The sequence below is a fragment of the Stenella coeruleoalba genome (genome assembly GCF_951394435.1).
Source record: "Stenella coeruleoalba genome assembly, chromosome: 16".
Taxonomy (NCBI): domain Eukaryota; kingdom Metazoa; phylum Chordata; class Mammalia; order Artiodactyla; family Delphinidae; genus Stenella; species Stenella coeruleoalba.
The window spans coordinates 31488630-31511630 of NC_137162.1; the positions used below are offsets into that span (position 1 = coordinate 31488630).

The 23001-nt window shown below is 40.6% G+C and overlaps 1 protein-coding gene across 2 annotated transcripts; it reads right to left on the bottom strand.

Annotated features, from left to right (window-relative positions):
• Nucleotides 1-512: 512 nt before the first annotated feature.
• Nucleotides 513-18664, bottom strand: CCNJ (cyclin J). 2 transcript variants are annotated; one of them, XM_079899266.1, is made up of 6 exons: nt 18481-18664; nt 17716-17825; nt 11246-11456; nt 4250-4549; nt 4003-4162; nt 513-3383 (listed from the first exon to the last, which is right to left on the bottom strand). In XM_079899266.1, the coding sequence occupies exons 2-6, from the start codon at nt 17782-17784 to the stop codon at nt 2972-2974; spliced, it is 1152 nt and encodes a 383-aa protein (XP_079755392.1). In that variant the 5' UTR covers nt 17785-17825; nt 18481-18664; the 3' UTR covers nt 513-2971. The 2 variants fall into 2 exon arrangements, with proteins under 2 accessions (XP_079755392.1, XP_079755393.1); XM_079899267.1 differs by lacking the exons at nt 17716-17825; nt 18481-18664 and adding an exon at nt 17602-17681.
• Nucleotides 18665-23001: the final 4337 nt, after the last annotated feature.

The window sequence follows — 23001 nt, forward strand, 5'->3', positions numbered from 1 at the left end:
AGTTTCTGCATCCCTACTTTTGAAATCAGACTTCAGATTTTCTGCAGCTTGCATTGTTTCCTAATTTATACGCTGCAATTCTAACATTACTAACAACTGATTTTATGTTCAAATGTCCAAAAAGGTGGTGTCAAATATACTTTTGTTGGCTTTGGTGCTCAGTATGGAATACATAATGAATGGACAAATGTTCCCCACTACTATGGTTATATTCTCCATCTGGATAGCCTTTTCTTAGTAAGTATAATTCCAAGTCTGACTTACATGATATGGTTTAATGAAGCTGCAGATATCCATATTTATATTTAAAACAAAACACCAAAACCATTTTACCAAAAACTAGTTTTATTTTAAAATTAAGTGCATAGCACTCATCTAATTCCATTGGTGTGGACTTCAGCACCATACCGCTATTTGCAATTAATGTCATAACAGATACATTTTGGTTTGCAGTCTGTACTTTAGTGTTTATTTAGTGGACTTTGGTAAAGCCCTTTATGCATATCATTAATTTCTTCACAGTACACATTTAATGATGGTCCGGTAATCTCAAAAAACAAAAAAACCTACTTTAAAGACTAATCAATAAATTAAACAAAACAAAACCCACACCACTCCCCCACCCACACCCCCCGAAGCTAGCAGTTGTGAGTTGTATTTATATTGAAACCTAATGTTTTAAAAATAGTTCTGGTTCTCCAACCACCCCATCCCACCCCACCCTGGGTATGCAGCGACAGGAACCAATTATTTATTTTACTCTACACCGCCCCCCCCCAAATTAATCCAGTGTTCTTTAGCTTTTTTAAATATAAACTGGGAAAGTGTTATTATAGGATTTTTAAAAAGGCATATTCTATAACAAGAATGACATTTAAACCAGTCAGTAAAAGCATTTGACAAGACATTAAATTACCATAGGCACCAGTTGTTGTTTCAAGTTGGGATCTCTATCCCAGTATCTTACATTCATAGTATTATTGAGGTAGTTAAAATACTGAAAATTGGTCCAGGTTGCTAGGTTCTGAATGTGAATGATATATTCTCTTTTGAACCCACCTTCCCCCAAATAATTCAAGTTCTGTTGAGGTAAGAACTACCAAAATCCAATTAGCAGCCTTCTGTAAAGAGAAAGTGGTGATACTTTCAGAAAACAATTTTCATGCTTGAAAACTGCCATGAGTGAGTGTTCTTACCTGAGTGGTTTTTCATTTTATCTACCAGACTAATAACTCCACATCATGCCCTATGTACTTATGTACTCTAAAAGTTACCTTTCTTTAAAGGAAAGGATATTCTCTAAGAATTCATGCTGACAGAAGCCACCCACCCACATTCATCTACTGGAGCCATCTGGATCGATCCGCTGCTGTGTTGAGTCCCTTCCCTTCCTAACAAAAGCCATTGGCTTGATTACTGAGACTCCTGCTGCATACCCACAACATCTTTATAATAAGTTTGTCTTCAATGCATATTGTGGCAGTTACATACCTGCCATGCAGTTTCCCTTCTATTCAAGTGCTACCTTTAAAAAAACACAAACAAAAAGACACAATTTACTAATTTTTAAATCAGAAAGCTTCCCTCCACCAAATATCTCTTCTCCCACAGTTAAGAGCACAATGTATACAGTTTCAGTTATTACAATGATTTTTTTCTTTTTACTTTTTCAGTTTATTCCCTCCAAACTCTTTACCCCCAAATTGCCCTTGCTGTAATGACTTATTGCTGTTTTCACTCATCACCAGTATAGTGACATGTCCCAGGGCAGTCCTGGGGCCAATCTAATGAAAGTCACCTTTGCCTGCTTACTCTTGACTAGCTGGATTCAAAGGTTGCTTATAAAACCTGTCTTCCATGTAACAAAGTGCTGCTCTAGCACAACCTGAGAACTACCCTGGCCATGTTCCACTTCAAAATAAACCTATGGGACTTTATTCTAGTACTGACATTTTACAGTTTTGCCTTCCCTTGAAAAAACTTTTTTAGAATAATATCAAATCTGAGTATAAATCATTGATTGCACTGAGAAATGCAAAACTCATATATGTATTATGAATGATAGGAACCACCACTTCATTCATTCTAGGATACAATTATGTTCTCGTTTGAAAACACATTCTAGCAGGAGTATACTAACCTATGTTATTAAGGTAGTTCATACTATAACATTCCCAAAGCATGTTGCATTACAGTTAAGAGTTTCCAAGTAGTTCAAATTCCCTGAGTTAAATGTGTTTAATTCTAAATATTTGAGGCTGATCTTTAGGGGAAAAAACAACAAAAATTTATGACCATGATTTTAAGATAAGAGAGCTACTCCACCCTTAATTTTAGTACATAAATCCAGATACCTATACTACCTGTGATAAGGAAGTTATATAGAATATCTAAAAAAAATTTTTTTAACTGCACAGACTGGTATATCATAGCAATTCATGAGTTTAAACTTAGTCAGAAATTCATTTGTAGATCAAAAATATAACTCAAAACTGCAGAATAAAAAAAAGGACCTCTTCAAAAATTAATACTGTAACTTTCCTTCATAAGAAGACTGTTTGGCAAGTCCACAGATAAACATTAGTTTCTGACATATAAGCCAACTTTAGGCCCAGAGGCCACCACAGGTCAAATCACAAAACGGCAAATTGAAGTCTGTCCAAGTTTTCTCTTGTGTTGAATGTTTTTGAAATATTTGGACCATCAGTTGGGGCTTTAAAATTTGTGTCATATAAGGATGTATTTTAACAGCATTTGACATACACACTGTTAAAGTGTTTGCAGTGTTAGCTTAGTCCTCCCAGATATTCATGGTGCATTGGAAGGGATATTCAGTCTTCCTGGTGCTGGTGTCGGAAGAGTTCTGATGCCATTTGGATCCCTTTGCTTTTGAAGAGAAGTTTACAAAAAGCTTGCCCCAGAGCTTTGAGTCACAAACAGTCTGGGTTACCAGTCTTACCTTCTCATAAAATCACCTTTCAAAGCATGGAGTAATGCAAGGGTAATGTTCATTTATCTGATAACTCCGGTTATAAGAAACATTAAGACAGGGCTTAACTTCTACTGGTATTGCCAGTGACATCCCAACACCAGTCTGCACGTGCCCAAGGCCCTGAACACTAGTTTGGAAGCCAGCAGGACATGTCGGTAGTGTGTAAGATGAGGTGTGTGTGGTAGATACAATCTGCTGACAGCTTGGTTGTTCCGATACAGGATGGCGATACTGCAGCGAGGTCTGATGCGTCTGATGGAGATACTGAGGCTGCTGAAAGTGAACTGCCCGAGAGGGCTGGGAGGCTGTCTGGAACACACTTAGTTGTGCTGGCTGAGGTCCTGCCTGTCCTCTCTGTTTGTTTGCTTCTTTCACATCATTGTCATGAGCGCTGCAATATGGAGAGAAAGGAAACTGTTAACTAATGTTAACTTGAGAAAAATTTGCAGGAAAGCCATGCACCACACCCAACTCCTTAACAGCTGACTCATTGGACTGCCCCACTGCCCAGGTAGCAGTCACTGCAACCATAATTTCAACAGAAAGATCTCACTCTTAGCTTTCTAAAAGCTCCTTTCCTTGGTAGAGCCCTTGGGAACTGGCTGCTGGTAGCTTTAAGGGCTATTTTCAGCTTAGGAGCTATGTCCACAATAAGTACTTAAATATGACTGCCACTTTGGTGACATCCTGATGGTCCCACAATTCAAAGATGTGGGAATGAGGCAAGATTTGCCTGGATGATCTCAGAGTTGTGGGCTCATGCAAGAGCACCTCCTTTCCTTATTATGTACCCCGAATCATACTAGCAATGACAACCTCTACCTGGGTAACAGCCAAAAGGAATTCCCCTTCCACCAAGTACTGCTCATACAGGGGCTTGCTCATGGCAGCAGGCAGCTGTCAGAGCCAGTATCCTAAAAGCTCTGGGCCTTTGAGAACTTGTTCCCAGGGCCCCTTATACATGAAGAATGTTAATAAGAAATTACAAACACAAGAACAAAGAGGCTTACATCAATAGCCGTTCAATGCACTGAACTAAGAAATCCCAGGAGTAAGCAGTAAGACGATGCAGTCTTGTAGGCCACGTTGGAGAAAGACGAAGTATAATCCTTGAAGAAGCCACACATGCTGCAGCTACTAAAGAAGGTGCATAATTTAGAAAGGCATAATCTGTGGAGACACCAAAAATGAACCTAAGCAACAGAATGCGCAAGTCACAAGCTCACAAGTCACTTACTGGCATCTACAATGACTCACCTTGCAAAGATACTTCCAGGAAGTAATCTGCATACTTGGCCATGTAGAGTTTAGTTTTTTCCAAGCAAATCATTGGCCAGCCGTCATGAAGATCGGTTTCATGCACAGCTTCGGAGAGATAATACTCAATGAAATGGGCAGCTGTTGGAAGGCAGAGGTTCCACTGAAAGGTTTCTAATAATAATAGTTCCATATGTAGCAAATTTTGTTTTGTTAATACTAGATTCATATTAGTCATACAACCCAGGCTGTTGAGCTGCTCCAGCTTAGGCACACTATCTTCTTTTTCTTCAAATTTACCTTATAAGCAAAGGAAAATAAGAGTGAGAGAGAAAATGTTAGGTGGGTGATCAATATAAGTCTAGTCACTTAAATGGGATCTGCTGTCCTAGTGCAAAGATTTAGATCCAAAGATATTTTTTCCCCTACTTTGGGCAGATACAATTGTGCCAGAACTCTGTGGTTCTCATGTCTACATGTTTTCTCTCCTAGTGCCTCTGTTCCCCACCCTTCACCCTCCCCTAAAAAAACCAAAAAAAAAAAAAAAAAAAAAACGGAATGTGTAAACATTTTGATATATGTCCTACTGTGTAATGAAAACAGTCCTATGTGCCAATGAAAAAATAACTCCATCATCTCACCAGCTGAATCTTTTCAGGAACTTTCTTTTGGGGGTCAGGCGGTAGTTGGTAAAAGAAAATTATGTTAGAACAGAAGAAAGTTTAAAGAATTTAATGTCATAGTTATCTAAAATCAAAAATAGCTAAGCTTCAAGTGTTTCATCTCAGCATATTTTCAGCATAATCTCAATTCCAGAGAGATACAAATAGATTAGAGGAAAAAAACTGGGTGAGTATCTAACATAAGCATTCTCATTATACAAAAAATCCTATTCCTCCTCTTCTAAATTCAAAACAAAAACCTAGCCAAGTCTGTTATTAAGAAAAGGGAGGATATTTTATACCACTTTTATATCCCCTTACTCAAAGCAGAATAGGAGTAAAGATGCTCTGATGGCTGAACGTCATTATTTGAAGGCATTAACTTCTTTTCAGGAAATACTCATCCATATGCACAGCTGAGGAATAAAATGCCCTCTCCAGCCCCTGAATAATTTTTCTATGGATTATGTACCATCTCACACTTTAATTTCCAAGCAAGCATTTACTATATATAAATCATTCACTTTAGATGTTTCTAAAAGTTATGGCTGGAGAAAACTCAAGCTATCAAGTACTATTATGATTTTCCAAATGCAGCAACAGAACCAAAAGAGTTATTGTCAAATCTCTTTGGGTCTTTGTTCCATGATTATCCATAGAAGAAGGGAAATTAAAACTGAAGCTTTCTACCTCCTAGCATTATGTTCTATTTTACATTAAGGTATAAAATAGTCATATTATATTGCAATTATTATAGATTTCTCACAATAGCTTTTGCACTTGCTCATAATTAGAATATGTTATATGTTACTATATAAATTTTTTGTTCTACTATTTTGATAACTATTTAAATATATTTGATTTCTTTAGAAATCTTACAATTTTATCCATTTAAAAACATTTTGGGGGGAAGACCACGAAGACTACCAAACCAGAAGAAACCAAATGAGTTTCCCTGTGAAGTTTCTCTTCCAGAAGGAATGGGTTTACACCACACATTGACGTTCTGACAACAAATGGTAGTGGCCAGAATCACTCAGCCCAGATGTTCCACATAATGGAGTCAGTGAGGTTTGTTCAAGTCAGCCTGCCTTAGGGGCTGGGGAAAAAGTACTGCTAACTACCCTGGTCTTTGCTTAGGGAGGGTGAACGAGAGTAGAAGGTTTTGTCTCCCATGCCAAGAGACTCTAAGCTCATAACTTTAAGAAGAGTCTAGTCCCAGAGAAGTTTAAAATTTCGCTCCCACTCCAGAAATTTTGAACTTTGTTAGATTTAAACTACTCTTAACATCGCTGCAGGTAAGAGATGATCCAAAAAACTTACATAATTCAGACTTTTCAAGAATCTAGATAGTCCTTCCCAATTCAAATCACATAAAGATAAATTTCACAAGTTTTGCCAGAGGCATTTATTAGTACAGCTGAAAGCACTAAAGTCGTCTTAATGACAGTCATCCAGCATGATCACTGCATAAATATAGGAGATGAACCCACTGTTCTCAGTATAACCGAATGGAATTCTTCAGAAGGAGAATGACCTAGGAATTTAGTTCAGTCCCTCTGGATGAATCATTAAGACTTTCAAAGTACTCTATTTGTGTAGAAGCAGCAATACTGGCAGTATACTTCAAAGGAGTATTGTAAAAAATTAATGAGTTTTTTTATATCATGCTTGATGTTCCTTTGAAGAAATTAATATACCACAATCCACTGTTTAATTCAAGGATCAAGAATGTTTCATATTATCTCCTTGAAACTTTCAACATAGAAAACAGTTGTATATGACCAATTTCACAGCTCAAGAAACCAAGGTAGCAAGGTTGGCCAATTCATTTAAAGTCAATTAAGTTGAGTCAAACCCAAAATGGAAGACTTATTTATGTCTGAATTCCCAAATCTGTGCTTCTAGACCAAAGTACTACACCAGGTTAAATGGGGACAACAACTACCAGAATAGACAAACTTTTATATTATTAAGCATCCATGGGGTTTTTATATTTATAAAGTACTTGGCTATTACAAGCATGAAAGCCTTTGCATCTTGATTTGCAAAGATAAAAAATAACCTGCATGCTGCATAAATAACCATACTTGGGATTTTAATTAATGTTTAAGTTTTTTTGGAACCTTTTCATTATATATAGTAATACACTCAGATACATGGATATTAAAGGATTTCAAAAAGTGTGACAGCGTCAATGAGTATCTGCATTCATATCCAGTTTTTATTGTGCTGAACGCTATGTGTGTGGCTATTTTAAATCTACTATCCGTTAATACCACATACAGATCACAAAGATCAGTTTCTTCAATTGAAAGGAAATACCAGAAGCCATGTGATTATATTGATAAAGGCCCCCAAACAGGAAATAAAGGCACAGGAAATTCTCATCTGCTTCCCAGAAAACAAAGAATTAGGGGCCACAGAAACAAAACATCAGGTTGTCTTTATAGGAAATGTTCAGATCAGCCATGGAAACCAGCACATTTTCAAAGCCAGGAGTGAATGGCAGATGTGTGGTAGTAGGGCATGGATCAGATGTCACTGTAATCTCTGCCAACCCACATTCTAGTCTTTTATTACTAAGTAGGAAAAAAGTCATCCTTAATATTTACCAAGAATTCTCACAAATGTATAAGACTATCTATCTAATTAAAAAATGGGTTAGGAACCAGAAGAGACAATTCATAGGAAAAAGAAAAAAGGTTCTAATCTCACTAAAAATTGATATATCAACAAAATCATCTGTGAAATACAGTTTTTCACCCATCAAATAGTAAAAAGCTTTGTCAACCCAGTATTGGTGAGCAAGGAGAAACAAGTTCTTGTCACAAATTTTTACTATTAAAAGCCTATAATCTCACTTTGGCTTCATCTTGACTCCAAAATCTTAGTTACACAATACCTTGAGCAAATTATCAAAAGCCTCATGTTTAAGACTGTTTCCATGCTCTCTACAAGTTCAATGCTGATCACAGAAGGCAAGGGAAGCCAGGGTATACATGTCAAAGAGTTAGAGTTTGAGAATTTCCCAGGATAAATCAGTCTTTTCTGGAATGAGCCAAAACCTTTGGGGCTAGGGAGCCAGTGAAGATTATAGAACACTTATGGAGGAATTAATCATTACAATGCTAACTTTTATGTGTCAATTTCATACATGCTTTTCAACATATTACCCCACTTGATCCTCACAACAACTTTGTAAGGTGTCTATTTTTATTTTATAGAGAAGTAACTTGAGACTCAAGTTCAAGTTGAAATTCATATTGCTGACGAGATTCAAACCTATATCCATATAGATTTCCTATAATCCCTGCTCTAAAACACTACACGCCTCTCCCCAATCTGTAGGCCCTTTCTTCCTACCTCTAATAGTATGTACACCCAGGCAGCAGGATATGCATTAGTACCTGAACTTACAAGCTGTGCTCCATTTTTAGCCAAACTCCCAAAAGCCTTCTGACCTATTTAATAACTGAAATACAGCCGTCACCCAGTCCTGTCAGCTGTAAGTTGTTTCTCACTTTTACACAACAGGCTGCCCATCCCAAAGCAGGGAGCAGCTGGGGGAGGGGGACATCCATTCTGTGAGGAGAGAAGCACTATTTGAATAAAGTTTATGATAACTAATTGGAGAGCTGACATCGGAATCCAAATATAAGACGACAGAGTGTAAGAAACACTAGAATGAACTCCACAAATTTAAAACAGACATTAGATACTGAAAACAGGCTACCAGTTTATAAGCATCCTAAGCACTTCTGTTGTAGTAAAGTTAGGCTGGAGGGAGGAAAGATTGCAGTGGGCTACTAAGGGCCAGTCTCTTTGATTCCTGACCCTAGTGAAGAGCTGATAGCTTGAACTCGTTTGACCAGTGCCTACTTGGGAGGAGCTGAGACCCTGGGGGACACCTATCTCACACTTTCCCACTCTCCAGTGGAAGAGGAACAATGTAAAAGCAATTCTCTCTCAGGGAAAAAGGGGTGGGGTCAGTAGAACAAAGGGAGGCGGTATCTGACTCTTTTAGTAACAGGTGGTAAACAGTTCACATTTGAACACAGCAAATGCAAGTCCTAGTTCCTGGAAAATGAGCCAAAAGAACTACATACTACTACACGGATTAAATCAAATAACCTTCAATAAAATAAATTGATCACGACGTTAAACTAACAGTAATAGATAATTTAAAAACAAGAACAACTGAAAACTCCATTCCAACCAATCTAAGATGGTGCACAAATAAAGTATCCTTTCCCCAAACTGTGGAAATAGCAGAAACCTGACACCAATGCCAAGTACTGCATCGTGGCCAGAGTTGTCATTCAACTAGAGACCTCGGTGAACTTTGGTAGTGACATGTAGTTTATGAATATCTAGTTTATAATCCCCAAGTAACTTAGTAAGTTACTAGTAATTTTAGTCACAAATGTAAGTCAGTATACGAACTGACTATGCATCACTCATAATTTCAGTCCATAGGCATAGACCAGGTAGGGCTTGGTAGTGGTAAAAGGACAGTGATAACCATAGCAGGCAATTTTTCATTAATGATCCTAAGTTTTTAAAATAACCTAACTTGCATGTTTGACTTCCAGTGTCTCTCTACTATAAACTGATCCTATAATAAACTAACATTCTCAGGATAACAAGAAGCCATTCCATGTGGATACTCACACATTTGACATGTCAAGTATGGGTTTTTCCAATCCTATGCAAACTATTAAACCACAAAGGGCTTCATAGCTAGTGATGAAACATATACAGAATTGTACACATGATTGCTTATGAGGATGAAACCTTAATTAAAGGTTAAATTAAAGGTTACTTATAAATGTACAAGCATACTCTGGCTTTCTGGATGGTGGGGAGAGGAGCAGGTGATGTGTCTGGATCTCAGAGGATAACAGATTAAGAGAGAAATATAGATATTCAGGAAATATACTATTCTGGTAAGAATTTGACTTAAGTTACATGGGGACAGGGTTGGAAGACAAGTCTAGAAAGGTGGCTGGGTCCAGATGAAAGGTTCTAAATGTTACAATAAGGAGTTTCCACCTCAACCCACAGGCAGTGGAAAGTCATCAGTGGGCTATGTTTATTTATATTCAGCCTGATCCACAAAGGAGTTGAAATAACTTACAAAAAGACCTGCTCAAGGAGATAAGAGGTTGAGGTCATCAGATGAAAGGAAAAATAAGGGCAGGAAAAGAAAATCTGAGGAGAGATTGGTTTCATAAATGATACCACACAGGCCTGCATTTGGTTTAGGTTTATTTGCAGTCAAAGTGCAAAGGTGTTTTAGAAAGAATTCTGGTGGCAGGGTAGAGGAGGAATGTTCCTTAGACAGCAATCACATTGGATCCTAAACCCTCAAGTGGAGGTTAGAGGTGAAGGCAGTCAGTGTTTCTACATGCTACTTTAAGTGGGACTTAAATTTCTATTGTAATGACATGAATAATATAAAAACTACATAATGGATTCAACTTCAATATCAAATACCATCTTTTCACATTACTAAAAGAAGAAAACTTTCAGTTTTCAATGCCTTTACTCACCCTCTTTCTCTCAAGGTACTAACAAACAATGAAATGTGTTACAGGAAGATGTTAAGAGAAAGGCACCAAAAGGCTCATTATCAGATTCTCCCTTACAGCTTACTACGTAGTTTTGCCTACTGCAAAAGCAGATGTTTTCACATTTATAGCAGTTGCACATGAATCTTCAGTTCGTTAATCCAACTCATTACATACCCAGTAGAAGGTATTCTAACAACAGGAGAGTATGGTACCTTTTAGAGTTTCTCAATCTAAGCTCCACTGACATTTTGGGCTAGATAATTCTTTGTTGTGCGGGGCTGTCCTGTGAATTGCAGCTGTTTACCTTCTGCCCAGGTTGTGACGACAGCCAGAACTGTCTCCACACATTGCCAAATACCCCCCATAAGGCACAACTGGTCTTGGTTGAGAACCACTGCTTTAAGACAATGGTTCTCAATTGGAAAAGTACATCAGAATCACCTTTGGAACTTTTAAAAAGTTAAAAACTATCCAGGCCCCATGATGTAGATTAAGTCAGTAGACCTGGAATGGCTTAGACATCTGTATCAGAATCTTTAGGATGTAGGACCAGGCACACATGCTTTTAAGACTCCAGAGCCACTTTTTAATATGTCTGGTTAAGAACTGCTATGCCAAAAAGCACTTTCAACATAAACTTTCCGATACTAGTAAACTGGAATGAAAGGAATTTGGTGATATTTCACTGAGTTCTATATAAATTTATTTTATTATAAACAATGGAATTTTCCAGTCATGTATATCAGATTCATACTTACTTGCTAGAAGCAGACAGGAAAGTGCAACTAAATGCAGCTGCTGGATAGAGATGTCATACCGATCCATAAACAGGTCCAGCAAATAGACAGCAAGATGTCGGGCAGAAGGGCAGAGGGTGAAACGATTGCTCACAATGGCAATCAAGTCAGCAAAATACCTTCTAAGACTTAGTTGAGGGGACTGGCCTTTGTAGGAAGGTAACTTCAGCTCCTAAATCAAGAGGAACAACATTCAGTCTAACATAGCATATAGAAGAATTATTCCCACAGTGCAAAGGTGACACTTTCCCCCCAATATATTACTGATACAAGTGCCTAAAACACACTTTTCTTGAGTAAAACACAAAAATGAAGAAGATGAGTGGCAGGATAATGAATGGCATTTAAAATTTAAAACCAAACTTTTCTCCTTATTCTTAACCATATCTGACATAACCAGTTGTAGGTGTTTCTTGCATTATGGAATAAATGTATTCTAACAAGATTTTTAATAAGGGAATTCTGTTTTCCCTACCAGGTGTTTTCAGGAAAACAGCATTACCAAAATACCAACCAAACCATACATACACACCCCCTACAAGAAGCTCAAAGCTTTTGGTTAGAAGGTAACAGATATGTTCCTCGTATGATGCATACTGTATTATACATGCAGGGATGTGGAAGGTACAGACTAGTATACATCCACTAGTATCTTCTAATCAGGCTTCTCATTTTTTAAAAATTAGAAAATTTCTATACTATTAAAGTATTTCTAGAACACAGAGAAAGATGGAAGGGTTCTAAATTCATTTTATGAGCTCAGCATAATGCCACACTAAACCCAAAAGGTATCACAATGGAAGGAAGTAACATGGATATGACCCTAAAAGCACAGGAAAAAAAAAAGACAAATTAGACTTCATCAAAATAAAAACTTTTGTGCATCAAAGGACACTATCAACAGAGTGAAAAGGCAACACACAGAATGGGAGAAACTATTTGTAAATCATATATCTGGTAAGGTGTTAATATCCAGATTAAATAAAGGACTCTTTTATATATACAACTCAACAAAAAAAACAACTCAATTAAAAAATGGGCAAAGGACTTGACTAAACATTTCTCCAAAGAAGACGTACAGATGGCCAATAAGCACATAAAAAGATGCTCAAAATCACTAATCATTAGGGAAATGCAAATAAAAACCATTATGAGATACCATTTCATACCAATTAGGATTGCTATTGTCAAAAAACCCCAAAAAACAAAATCTAGAAAACAGAAACTAACAAGTGTCAACAAGGATATAGAATAACTGGAACCCTTGTGTATTGGCAGGCATTATAAAATTGTGCAGCCACTGTGAACAACAGTATTGCAATTCCTCAAAAAAAATTAAATGTAGAATTACCATATGATCCAGCAATTGTACTTTTAGGTATATACACAAAAGAAGTTAAAGTAGGGACTCAAACAGATATTTATACATCCATGTTCATAGCAACATTGTCCACAACAGCCAAAAAGTGGAAACAAACAACCCAAGTGTTCATCAACAAATGAATGGATAAACAAAATGCAATATATACATACAATGGAATATTATTCAGCCTTAAAAAGGAATGAAATTCCGATATATGCTACAACATGGATGATTAAGTCATCTAGAGATGATTTAAAGTATACAGGAGGATGTGTGTAGGATATACACAAATATTACTCCATTTTATATAAGGGACTTGAGCATCCTCAGATTTCAGTATCCGCAGGGATCCGGGAACCAATTCCCCATGGATACTGAGGGATAACTATATAGTTTTTCACTTACCAGATTATATTTTATTAACTTTTTGCTTATGCTATCAAGAGTGGATATAGCAACTCCCATATATTATTGGTGACACTGACAAATTGATATAACCTTCTGAAGGAGAACTAGGTAATATAAATTTTTGAAAATGCAGACTGTAGATACCCCTTAAGCTAACAACACCAGGCCTAGGAGTTTATCCTACATATAAGGAGGTCCTTTGCAGCACTCTTTTTAATAGCAAAATGGTAGAATAAAAAGGTTAATGTCAAAAACCTGCATGGATCTCCAGAGAATTATTTTGAGTGGATAAAGCCAATCCCCAAAGATCACATAGTGCATAATTCCACTTATGTAACATTCTTGAAATGACAAAATTATAAAAATAAAGAACAGATCAGTGGTTGCCAGAGGTTAAGGGAGGATGAGGATGGGAGGAAAGAGGGTGTGCCTATAAAAGGGTAACATGGGAGATCCTTGTGGTGATAAATGTACAGAAAATGTTCTGTACCTTGACTGTATCAATATCAATACTATCCTGGCTGTGATAATTGCACCATAGTTTTGCAAGATGGTTACTATGGGGGTTGGGGGGGAGATGGGGAGGGAGGACTGGGTAAAGGGTATAGGGGGTCTCGAAATAAGCATAATTTTTTTTAAAAGCTTGATGTCTAGCAACAAGGAACTAATTAAATAAACTTAAGGGACATCGATTCAATGTGGACATTAAAATAAAGGGCAGTAGACCTATATGTGTTGATATGGAAAATTCTGACAAACTGAGTGAGGGTGGGGTGGGATGAAGGTACAGAACAGTGAATATGTATTACAACCTCTTGTATCAACAACAAAAAAATTATATTTGCAAATATACTAATTTATTGGGTATCTTTTCAGGAAAAAAACCAATAATGCTGGTAACCTTAGGGAATCAGGGAATAGTGAGGGTTGGGGAAAGCTCATTTTAAACCCAATACTGGGTCTTCCCTGGTGGTCCAGTGGTTAAGACTCTGCGCTCCCAATGCAGGGGGCCCGGGTTCGATCCCTAGTAGGGGAACTAAGATCCCACATACTGCAACTAAGCCTGCGTGCCGCAACTAGAGAAGCCCGTGCACCGCAACGAAGACCCAGCACAGCCAAAGTAAATAAACAAACAAATAAATAAAACACCAGATACTATCCCAAAATTTTTAAACCCATATGCATGTATCACTTAAAAATATATTAGTAGGAGTTACTTGGGAGATAGGCTAATGGGCTAATGGGCTATTTTATGTTTTTAATTTTTGTATAAGTGAAAAAAGAATCAACAAATGCTATTGAAGAAAAAGAAAACACATTGGCTTAGGCTTGCTCAACTCTTTGAAGAGAAAAAATACTAATTTCTCTAAATAAAGGGAACATGTGAATTTCTCATGTAGTCTCTAGGATTTTTCTCTTCTTTTTTACCATTTCTGTAGATTTTTACAATGGTGCAAATGAGTTACCATTTCAAATTTCAACTTTCTTAGCTGTCATCATGTGACATTTATTGAGCATCTCCCATGTAGCAGATACTGTGCTTAACCTCAGGGATAAAAGCTGGAATACAGTTTCAAGCCTCTCTCCAGCAGGTGAACCAAAATACAGAGATTATTAGAATATAATATAGTAATGACAGGGTATTATAGAACACTGAGGAGGGAGATCTAACCCAGCTCATGGGGTGGGATGTTAGGAAAAAACAAAACCAGGGCAGGCTTTCTGTAAAAGAGGCCTGAACAAGGTCTTAAAGATGCACTGGGAAACTTAGCTGGAAGACACTTGTGGACTTTATTTTTAACAATGTTAACTTTGCCAAATGAAGATAAAACAAAGGCAAGAATCCAAGGGCCGTCACTAGGAGACTGTTAACAATGTGTCCAATACATTCTCTTTATATTATTTTAAATGGTAAAGTACAAGGGCTTATCATATGGCTGTCAGATTTAGTTCCTTGTCCATGTAGTGCAGTTATATGCATGAGAAATGACCTATGCTTTTCTCAGCTTATGAGTTTTTTCTAATGTCTATTCCTGATCCCCTAGAATTGAATGCTCTTGTTCCTGTCTGCTTCTCAGGATCCCACAGGACCAAAGCACAGAGAGACCTAAACATGTCATCTCCATCTCCAATCTCAGGTCCCCACTAGCTCACCACCCTAAATGCCATCCCCTTCCCAGAATGGGTTAACTGTCCTGTCAGGCTGGAAATAAAGGCACAGAAGGAATAGTCACAACTCTGTGGGATATTTTCTTGATGCTTCTCACAAAATTAGCATTGTTCCCATCTGTCATAAAGGCTCCTGAAAATACTTCCCCAAGCATCCTAAGACACTAGTATACATAGCAAAACAATGAGAAGAAAGAGAAGACACAGGGTATAAGAGGACAGCTGCTTTGTTGGGGGTGGGGGGGTGGGAGAAGTGATTGTATTTTACAAAAACAATACAGCTGGCATTTGGGGTTAAAGAGGATTTTCATTTGTTGTAATTTTTACTCTTCCCTAGTAGATGCAAGGCTGGTCACACCAATTACTCCTCCACAAACCTTGGGCCTAAACACAGATACCTTCCATTGTGCCTGAATGGCAACTGCCCAAAGGAAGACCTAAATTCAGATGCTCTAAATTGTATGAGATTAGACTCCATAAAGGTAGGGATCATGTCTGTCTCATTCACTATTACCATTCCAACCCCTGGCATAGCACCTTGCACACTGTAGGCATGCAGATATGTTGAATAAGCATATGACTACCCAACTAAATCACCTAATTAATAGCCTGGAATTAACATGTATTCTCTGTGAGAAAAGTTCATTTTAACTTTCCTTGACTTCAGTATACTGTAAACAGTGGTCTCTCCAATTCCACAGGTTCAAGTTTTACTGATTAACAAATTATAAAGTGTGGCCATTGTGTCAAATAGCAAGAATGTGGCTTACACAATGCTTAAAGATAAAATAAAGACAACCCACAGTAGCATGCCACAGGTGGCCCAAGACAACTTTCAGTAGCATTCTTTCAGGCCCTGTGCTATCTCGTCCTCTGATAGTTTGTAAGTAAGTTTAGTACAGGTTGTGTCTTATTCCTTGGATCCTCCCCAGAGCTCAATACACAAAAACATTCAACAAACCTGCTGGAAAAAAAATCCATTTCCAACCTCAACTAACAAAATTAATTCAGGTAATCACTCAAGATTAAAATTACTCATAAAATGTAAGAATCGAAAACCATGGAAATCACCAAGAAAAATCTTTTAAGTTTCATGTCATTACAAAACATATGTATCATTAACATCAAATATTTTCACCACATACCAGAGGAATAAAGAGCTGACACTTAGAAAATCAGAGCATTTAAACTGAAAGACAACATCTGAAAAAAAAATAAAAAAACAAAGGTATTTGGACAATTTTCGAAGTGGAAAACCCGCAACTCTCTTCTTAACATTCCAGAGAACCATGCCATAGTTGAGACTTTTCTGTAGTACAAACAGCCTCTTAGGGGGCTGAGGTGTATTTAGTGTCTAAGAGACTGAATGTCAGAATTAATAAGCAGCATTTAGAACTCAAACTTTAGAAAAGAGTACAACTGTAACAATTTATGCCAGAATTAGGTTTTCTAATCTACTTAACCTGGTTAAAAAAAAATCAAGATACAAGTTCATTATCATCCCAGGATCTCTCAACTCCAACAGTGAGCAACCTTTTTATTAAAGAGTCAGCTGTTTTGCTTCTTTCCAATTTTCTATACATAATGAGTGGCTCTCTCTATCCATAGTGAAATTAAGTTAAGTTAGAGTTAATTTTGGATCTGGTCTCTCTTCTGGTTATCAAAGATGGAGAGCTGACACATTTCGCTGAGATGTGACATACAGAATAAAATTGTTACTTAGGAGCAACAATAAACAAAATTTGCATTGTGCCAGAAAGGTGTACTTTTTCCCCAAAATCTTTTAAAATATACTAGGTCTACTCCTGGCCTTTGATATTAGCTGAAGGAGCAGCTAACTCCTACCTTAAGGCTTTTTGAACACCCCCCAAGTCTTGGGGTTTCGGGGGTAGAGAATAACAAATAGTTATCACTTCCTTAGTGCTTACTATATGCCAAGCACTGTTCTGAGCACATCTACAGTATTACCTCATTTTAATCTTCACAGTCGTCCCATAAAGCACGTTCTATTATTCATCTGACAGATGAGGAAATTGAGAAGCAGAAAATTAAGTAACTTGTCCAAAGTCTCACAGCAAGTTAGTGGAAAGGCTGGGGAATTTACTGTTGTACAAATGTGACGTAACAGACAGCTGCATGCAACAGCAACTATAGGAGGGCTGCTCTGCCCAATTAAAAGCCAGCACACTTATCTTTTTAAATACAGTATCAAATCCATGTTCCATCTGGAAACAAGGACATCAGAATGTCCCTTCACACCTTCCCTCTCCCAACTACCACGCCCCACCCCCTCCTCATTCAAGTTTCAGGTTCTTCTGCTACAACCCAGGGAAGAAGCCAAGAAGTTAATTAACCTTGAGCAAATAGGCAAACTCACCTTTTCTGGTCTGGAAACTAGTGGCTAAAGACCCGGACAGGGCTTTCCAGGGAGCCGAGATTCATACTAACTGGCATAAGACACCGAATGGAAAGGTCGGGGCATCGCGGTTACCTTGTATCGAAGAGCTTGATGGATATCTGCAGCCAGCTGTCCCCGCCACCACTGACCCTCCAGCTCCATGGGACCGGGCGGCGCGCCTGGCCAGACGCGGCAACTTCAGTCTGTAAGACACACCCCAGACGCGGTCACTGCCAGCTCCCTCCACGCGCCCCTCCGCGCCCCCTCCCCGAGGCGTGTGACCTCAGGCCACCCTGGGCGACTGTTCATCTTCACCTGACTCGTCCTAAAATCAGCACCGATCCAAACCAATTCCCTGACGCCGCACGTAAGGCCCGAGCCACCGGTCAGGAGAAGCCGGCTTGTTTGGATAACGGCCGGACCGGGCGCCGGGCAAACTGGGACCAACTTGGGCCCTAGTTCCCAAGGCGCGGACCCAGACGCGTGCTCGGGAAAGCCGGACTGGAGGCCCGGCTTCGGGCTCCCCGAGCCCCGGCTTTAATTCTCCAGCCGGCCCTGAGAAGAGGAGACTTGACACCAGTCACAGCCCCCCGAGGTGAAAACCTCCCGCCGAGAAACCCGGAGACAAACGCCCGCGCGGCTCCGAGTGCCCGCCGCAGACAGTCGGGGGCGCCCTCCTCCCCGGGAACTTCCTCGAGGCCCGGCCGACCCCAGCGCGCACCCAGGCCGCCGCCTCCTCATCCAGAGAAGCGCACGGGATCGCGCGGCCCCAGAAAGGCGAACAAAAGGCCGGGCCGGGTGGGTCCGGTGCCCCGCCGCCAGCCCCGGCCTGCCGGTTCCCACGGCGGCCTCCCTTACCCGGAACCGCGGCCCTCACAGGCCCAGCCCCGCCAGCGTGCGGGGGACGCCGGCCCCGCTCATGCTGCGGACAGTCGGCCGCGAAGCGCCGGCCTCAGCTCGGGCCCAGCGCCGGGGCGCTCGCGCCGCCCATTGTTAAAGGACCGGCAGGCGGCTCCGCGTACAAAGCCAGCGCGGGGGCACATGCGGCCCCGCCGCTGCCAATCTCGTCTCGCGATACAGCCGGGTCATCCGGAGCCGTCCAATGGGCGGCCGGGCCGGGCCCAGGTGCAACGCCCGGCAGCGGCTTGGCGGCCCCAGCCGGACGCGGTAGCATAGCCGGTCTGCTCTATGCTGCCTTGCGCTTCGCTTTGCCCGAGAGCCCTAACACCACCTACCGCAAAGCCGGCCTGAGGTGCGGGCAGAGGGCTGAAGAGAGCGCCGGAGAAATTAAAATGCTGATCATCCTTCCGCTGGCCAATCCGGTCATGCCCCTCACCTGCTGAGAACCTTCGATGGCTCCCCGATGCGGAGGAGGAAAGTTCCGATGCCTCAAATTGGCGTTTTATAAACGCTTCTCGGAGTGGATTGAGTCGGCCTTATCTCGCGTTACAACAGCCCCGCACATGCGAGGGATGGGATTATCAGTCCCTCCATTTGTGCTTTACCCGTTTCCGAAGCCCCTAAAGTTGCTTTCTTTGTGAAATTCTGTCTCAAGTTCCACCTCGAAACCTATTCCTTCTAGAAACCTAAATTAATCTCTTCGTCCTCCATATTTCCTTTGCTTTAGAGATTCCCAAAGCTTTGAATGAAGGCGGTGAAGATTACCTTTAGTAACCTAGCTTGTCAAATCTGTAGCGGATGTAATTAACCATCTGTGGTCGTAAATCAGGAAAAAAAAAAACTGTGGAAAAACTCCAGTTAAGGTGATGTAAGACCTTAAGTGTGAAATCTAATCAACTGTACTTTAACTTGTTTAGTGGAATATCACAACAGAAGTAGATGGTCAGACCAGGACAGTGTTCCTCACTTCTGAGAATGTACATCAACCTCTTTAAATATTAAAAAATAAATCATGAAACCCTAACCCTTTTACTTGGAATCCTTTGTCCCAAAAGATGCATGATAGAGATCTACAATTAAGTAATGAATGTATGTTGAATGAATCTGAGTTTTAGTTATGACCTCTTCATATACTTGAAGAACAGCTACAAATATGTATGTGAGCCACGTGACACAATGCTTATGCTCAGGAGAGTGGGGCTCCAGGAACCAATGGCAAGACAAGGAAAACTCAGAAGCAGAAGTTGGCAGAGCCCAGTCTAGCCCAGCATCATTCGGGGAGAGGCTGCCTTGGCCTATCTTAGTTTCCTAGAGAGGAGATGGCCACGTCAGGCTGAAAGCTCCATGCCATTTATAATGGCATTTAAATAGTACCTACCTCCTCAGGTTCCAATTCATGTGCCCTAAGCAACTTTATGACAATAATTTGGCTTCCCAGTAACTTAAATGTCCAGAGCCTATTTAAGAACACTTTCAGAAGAATGGGTCACAGACTATAATCATCAGTTTAATAAGTAGGCTGTCTCTCATGGCTTCTACTTTCAAGCTGTTTTTCACTGGGAGATATGTGTTCAGAAATCATTCTCACAATTTCTGGATTTCTGGATATGATAAAAGGACTGGAATGTGTATGTGTATTCATTTTAGCGTGTGTGTGCGTGTGTCTGTGTGTGAGAGAGTATATATATATAATTTTCCCAATGTGTCCCTAAAATGCAAAATTCAGGTTTATTACATTTCTTCATTAATTCCTTTAGGGCAAGCTGGATACAATTTAGGTATTTACTTAATTCCTAAATAAAATAGAGTCTGCTCCCTATATAGAATACAGTTTATATTCTAATGAGAATAAGTGAACAGCAACAACAAACAAAGTCACATAGTGACAAGTGCTATGAAGAAAAATAAACATAAAAAGAGAAACGAAAGTGACAGTGGGTGGACATTGTTTTATGATAAGTAGGGTATGCCAAGTCCCGAGGGAGGTTAGGGAGCATGCAGCTATCTGGAGGCTGAGTGTTCCAGGCAGAGAGAACAGTAAATGCAAAGGCCCTAAGGGAAAGGCACGTTTGGAATGAACATGAAGGACAGGGTATGCCTGGAGTGAAGAGGAGATAGGAAGTCTTAAAAGCAGTTAAAAAGGCAGAACTTCTATTTAATGAGCAGAGTAAGGAAACTGCAAGGAACCCATGTGCCTGCAGCATAAGGCACAAGATGGGCTTGGCAAGAGATGAGCGGGTACCAGAGTCTGCAGAGTTTTTGTAACTCCCTGAACTTTAGACAGTGAAAAGCTACTGATTTTAAATTGTTTATTTAAACAATTCACTCATTATTCAAATGAATGCATGCAAAAGGTAAACCATTCAAACAGTAGAAGACTGTATCCGGTGACTAGCATTTCTCCCTCTCTCCCTTGATCCCAGTTCTTCCTAGAGGCAACATTATTACTATTTGCTTTTCTTTCCTTCCAGGGATATCCAGATATTTATAACCATGCATGTACATTATCTCCTTCCCCCATTTTGTCACAAATGGTAACACATTACACCGTGTTGTGTCCCTAGCTTTTGTCATACGATATATTCTGGTGAACATTCCATAACAGGACCTCCAGAATTCCTTTCAATGTCTACATCATATTCGACTGGATGCAAACGACTTGAAGTCAGAAGCCCTGGGCTCTGGTTCTTGGTTCTTGATTTGTTGCTTTTTAGTGGAGTGGCCTTAAGGCAGGTCACTGCCCTCCTCATCTATAAAGTGAACTGAGTGATGACTGAGATTGCTTCTGTCTTTAACATTTTAGGTTCTTTGCTCTTGCAAAGACATGAGAGGACATTTTGCAAAGTCCTCTACAGTGAAAGAGGCCTAACACTCCCCATAAAGCTCTGATCATTATCCAGTTGTAAAGGTTTTAAATTTAAAGCATATCAGCGTGGCCCGAGATTAAGATGTTGGAATAGAAGGACAACGAGCTCCCCCCCTCCACGTACACATCGAAAATACATCTACACGTGGAGCAATTCTCACTGAAAACAAACTGAAGACTGGCAGAACGACTCTTATACAACCAAGGCTGTAAAGCAAGATCCACACAGAGTCAGGTACGAAGGGAAGAGAACTGGGACCTGTGCCCCTAGAGGGGGACACAGAAGAGGAGGGAGATTACAAGGGCTCAGAGATCCTCCCTGGGGAGTGAACAGTTTGAACCACATATTGGGCACCCTGGCCCTGGGATCTGACACCAGGAAGAGTTCCCTTAGCTGGTTTGAAAACCAGTGGGACTAACAGGAGGGCTATACGAAACCTAAACTCTGCTCAAGAAAAGTGCACCCATGCTTGTTTACTACTGGAAAAGGTAGAGGAAACAGACTGAAACTGCCCAGGACTCTGGTCAGTTTCCCATGACCACCCCAGCATGGGCCCCAGCCCATGCCAAGCACCCGCTCTGGCACCTCTACCCCCAGTGCAGTTCCCCACTAGGGTGAAGGCTACTGTGCCCAGGAGAGTGGCCAGCTTGGACCCAGCACTGCGTCTGAATGGCGCAAGGGTGGGCATTATTGGTGCTCATGGAAGTGGCGGATGGGGAGCTGTCCTGAGCTATGACTGGTGTGCTGGAACCACCCCAGCACAAGCCCCAACCTGCACCGGTGCCCACTCCAGCCCTCCTTGCTCTAGTGCTGCTCCCCTCTAAGGTAAAGACGTTGCTGAGAGCAGGGAGAGTGCACACCTAGACGGAACAGAACCAGCTCCTACCCAACCCTCAGGGCTTCTGCTCCAGTACCTTGGGACCTGCCATTGCCCCCACAGGGCTGTGACAGCCACTGAGGTTAGGAGAAGCCCTGGCTCACACCTGGCTCAGGCTCTAGCCCGTCCCCCTCCAGCCCCATCTCCCACCAAGTGATAGCTGCCAGCACACTCTGGGGGGAAGACATGACCTGTGCTTACTTCAGATCCAGCTCCCCCACCGAATCCCAAGTGTAGACTGCAGAGGAATGCTCCCATGCAAGGACAACGCTTTAAGACTGGAATGGGTAACTGTTTCACCTAATTTTTTTAAATTAAATTTATCTATTTATCTATGGCTGCATTGGGTCTTCGTTGCTGCACGCAGGCTTTCTCTAGTTGCGACGAGTGGGGGCTACTCTTCATTGCTGTACGCAAGCTTTTCATTGCGGTGGCTTCTCTTGTTGTGGAGCACGGGCTCTAGGCATGCGGCCTTCAGTAGTTGTGGTGCACGGGCTTAGTTTCTCCACGGCATGTGGGATCTTCCTGGACCAGGGCTCGAACCTGTGTCCCCTGCATTGGCAGGTGGATTCTTAACCACTGCGCCACCAGGGAAGTCCCTCGTGTAACTTCATAGAGACAGAGGAAGGTAGGCAAAATGAGAAGCCAGAGGAATTTGTTCCAAACAAAATAACAGGAAAAAATAAAAAACCTGAAAAAAACAATTAATGAAAAAGAGATTGATAATTTACCAGA

What these genes read in the sequence shown, in the direction of transcription:
- CCNJ (XM_079899266.1), bottom strand. Translation starts at nt 17,784, where the DNA reads ATGGAGCTGGAGGGTCAGTGGTGGCGGGGACAGCTGGCTGCAGATATC. An exon ending in TTCCTGTCTGCTTCTAGCAA is followed by an intron (nt 4,550 to 11,245) that starts GTAAGTATGAAT and finishes TTTGCTTATAAG; the next exon opens with GTAAATTTGAAGAAAAAGAA. An exon ending in CCTGGAAGTATCTTTGCAAG is followed by an intron (nt 4,163 to 4,249) that starts GTGAGTCATTGT and finishes GTGTCTCCACAG; the next exon opens with ATTATGCCTTTCTAAATTAT.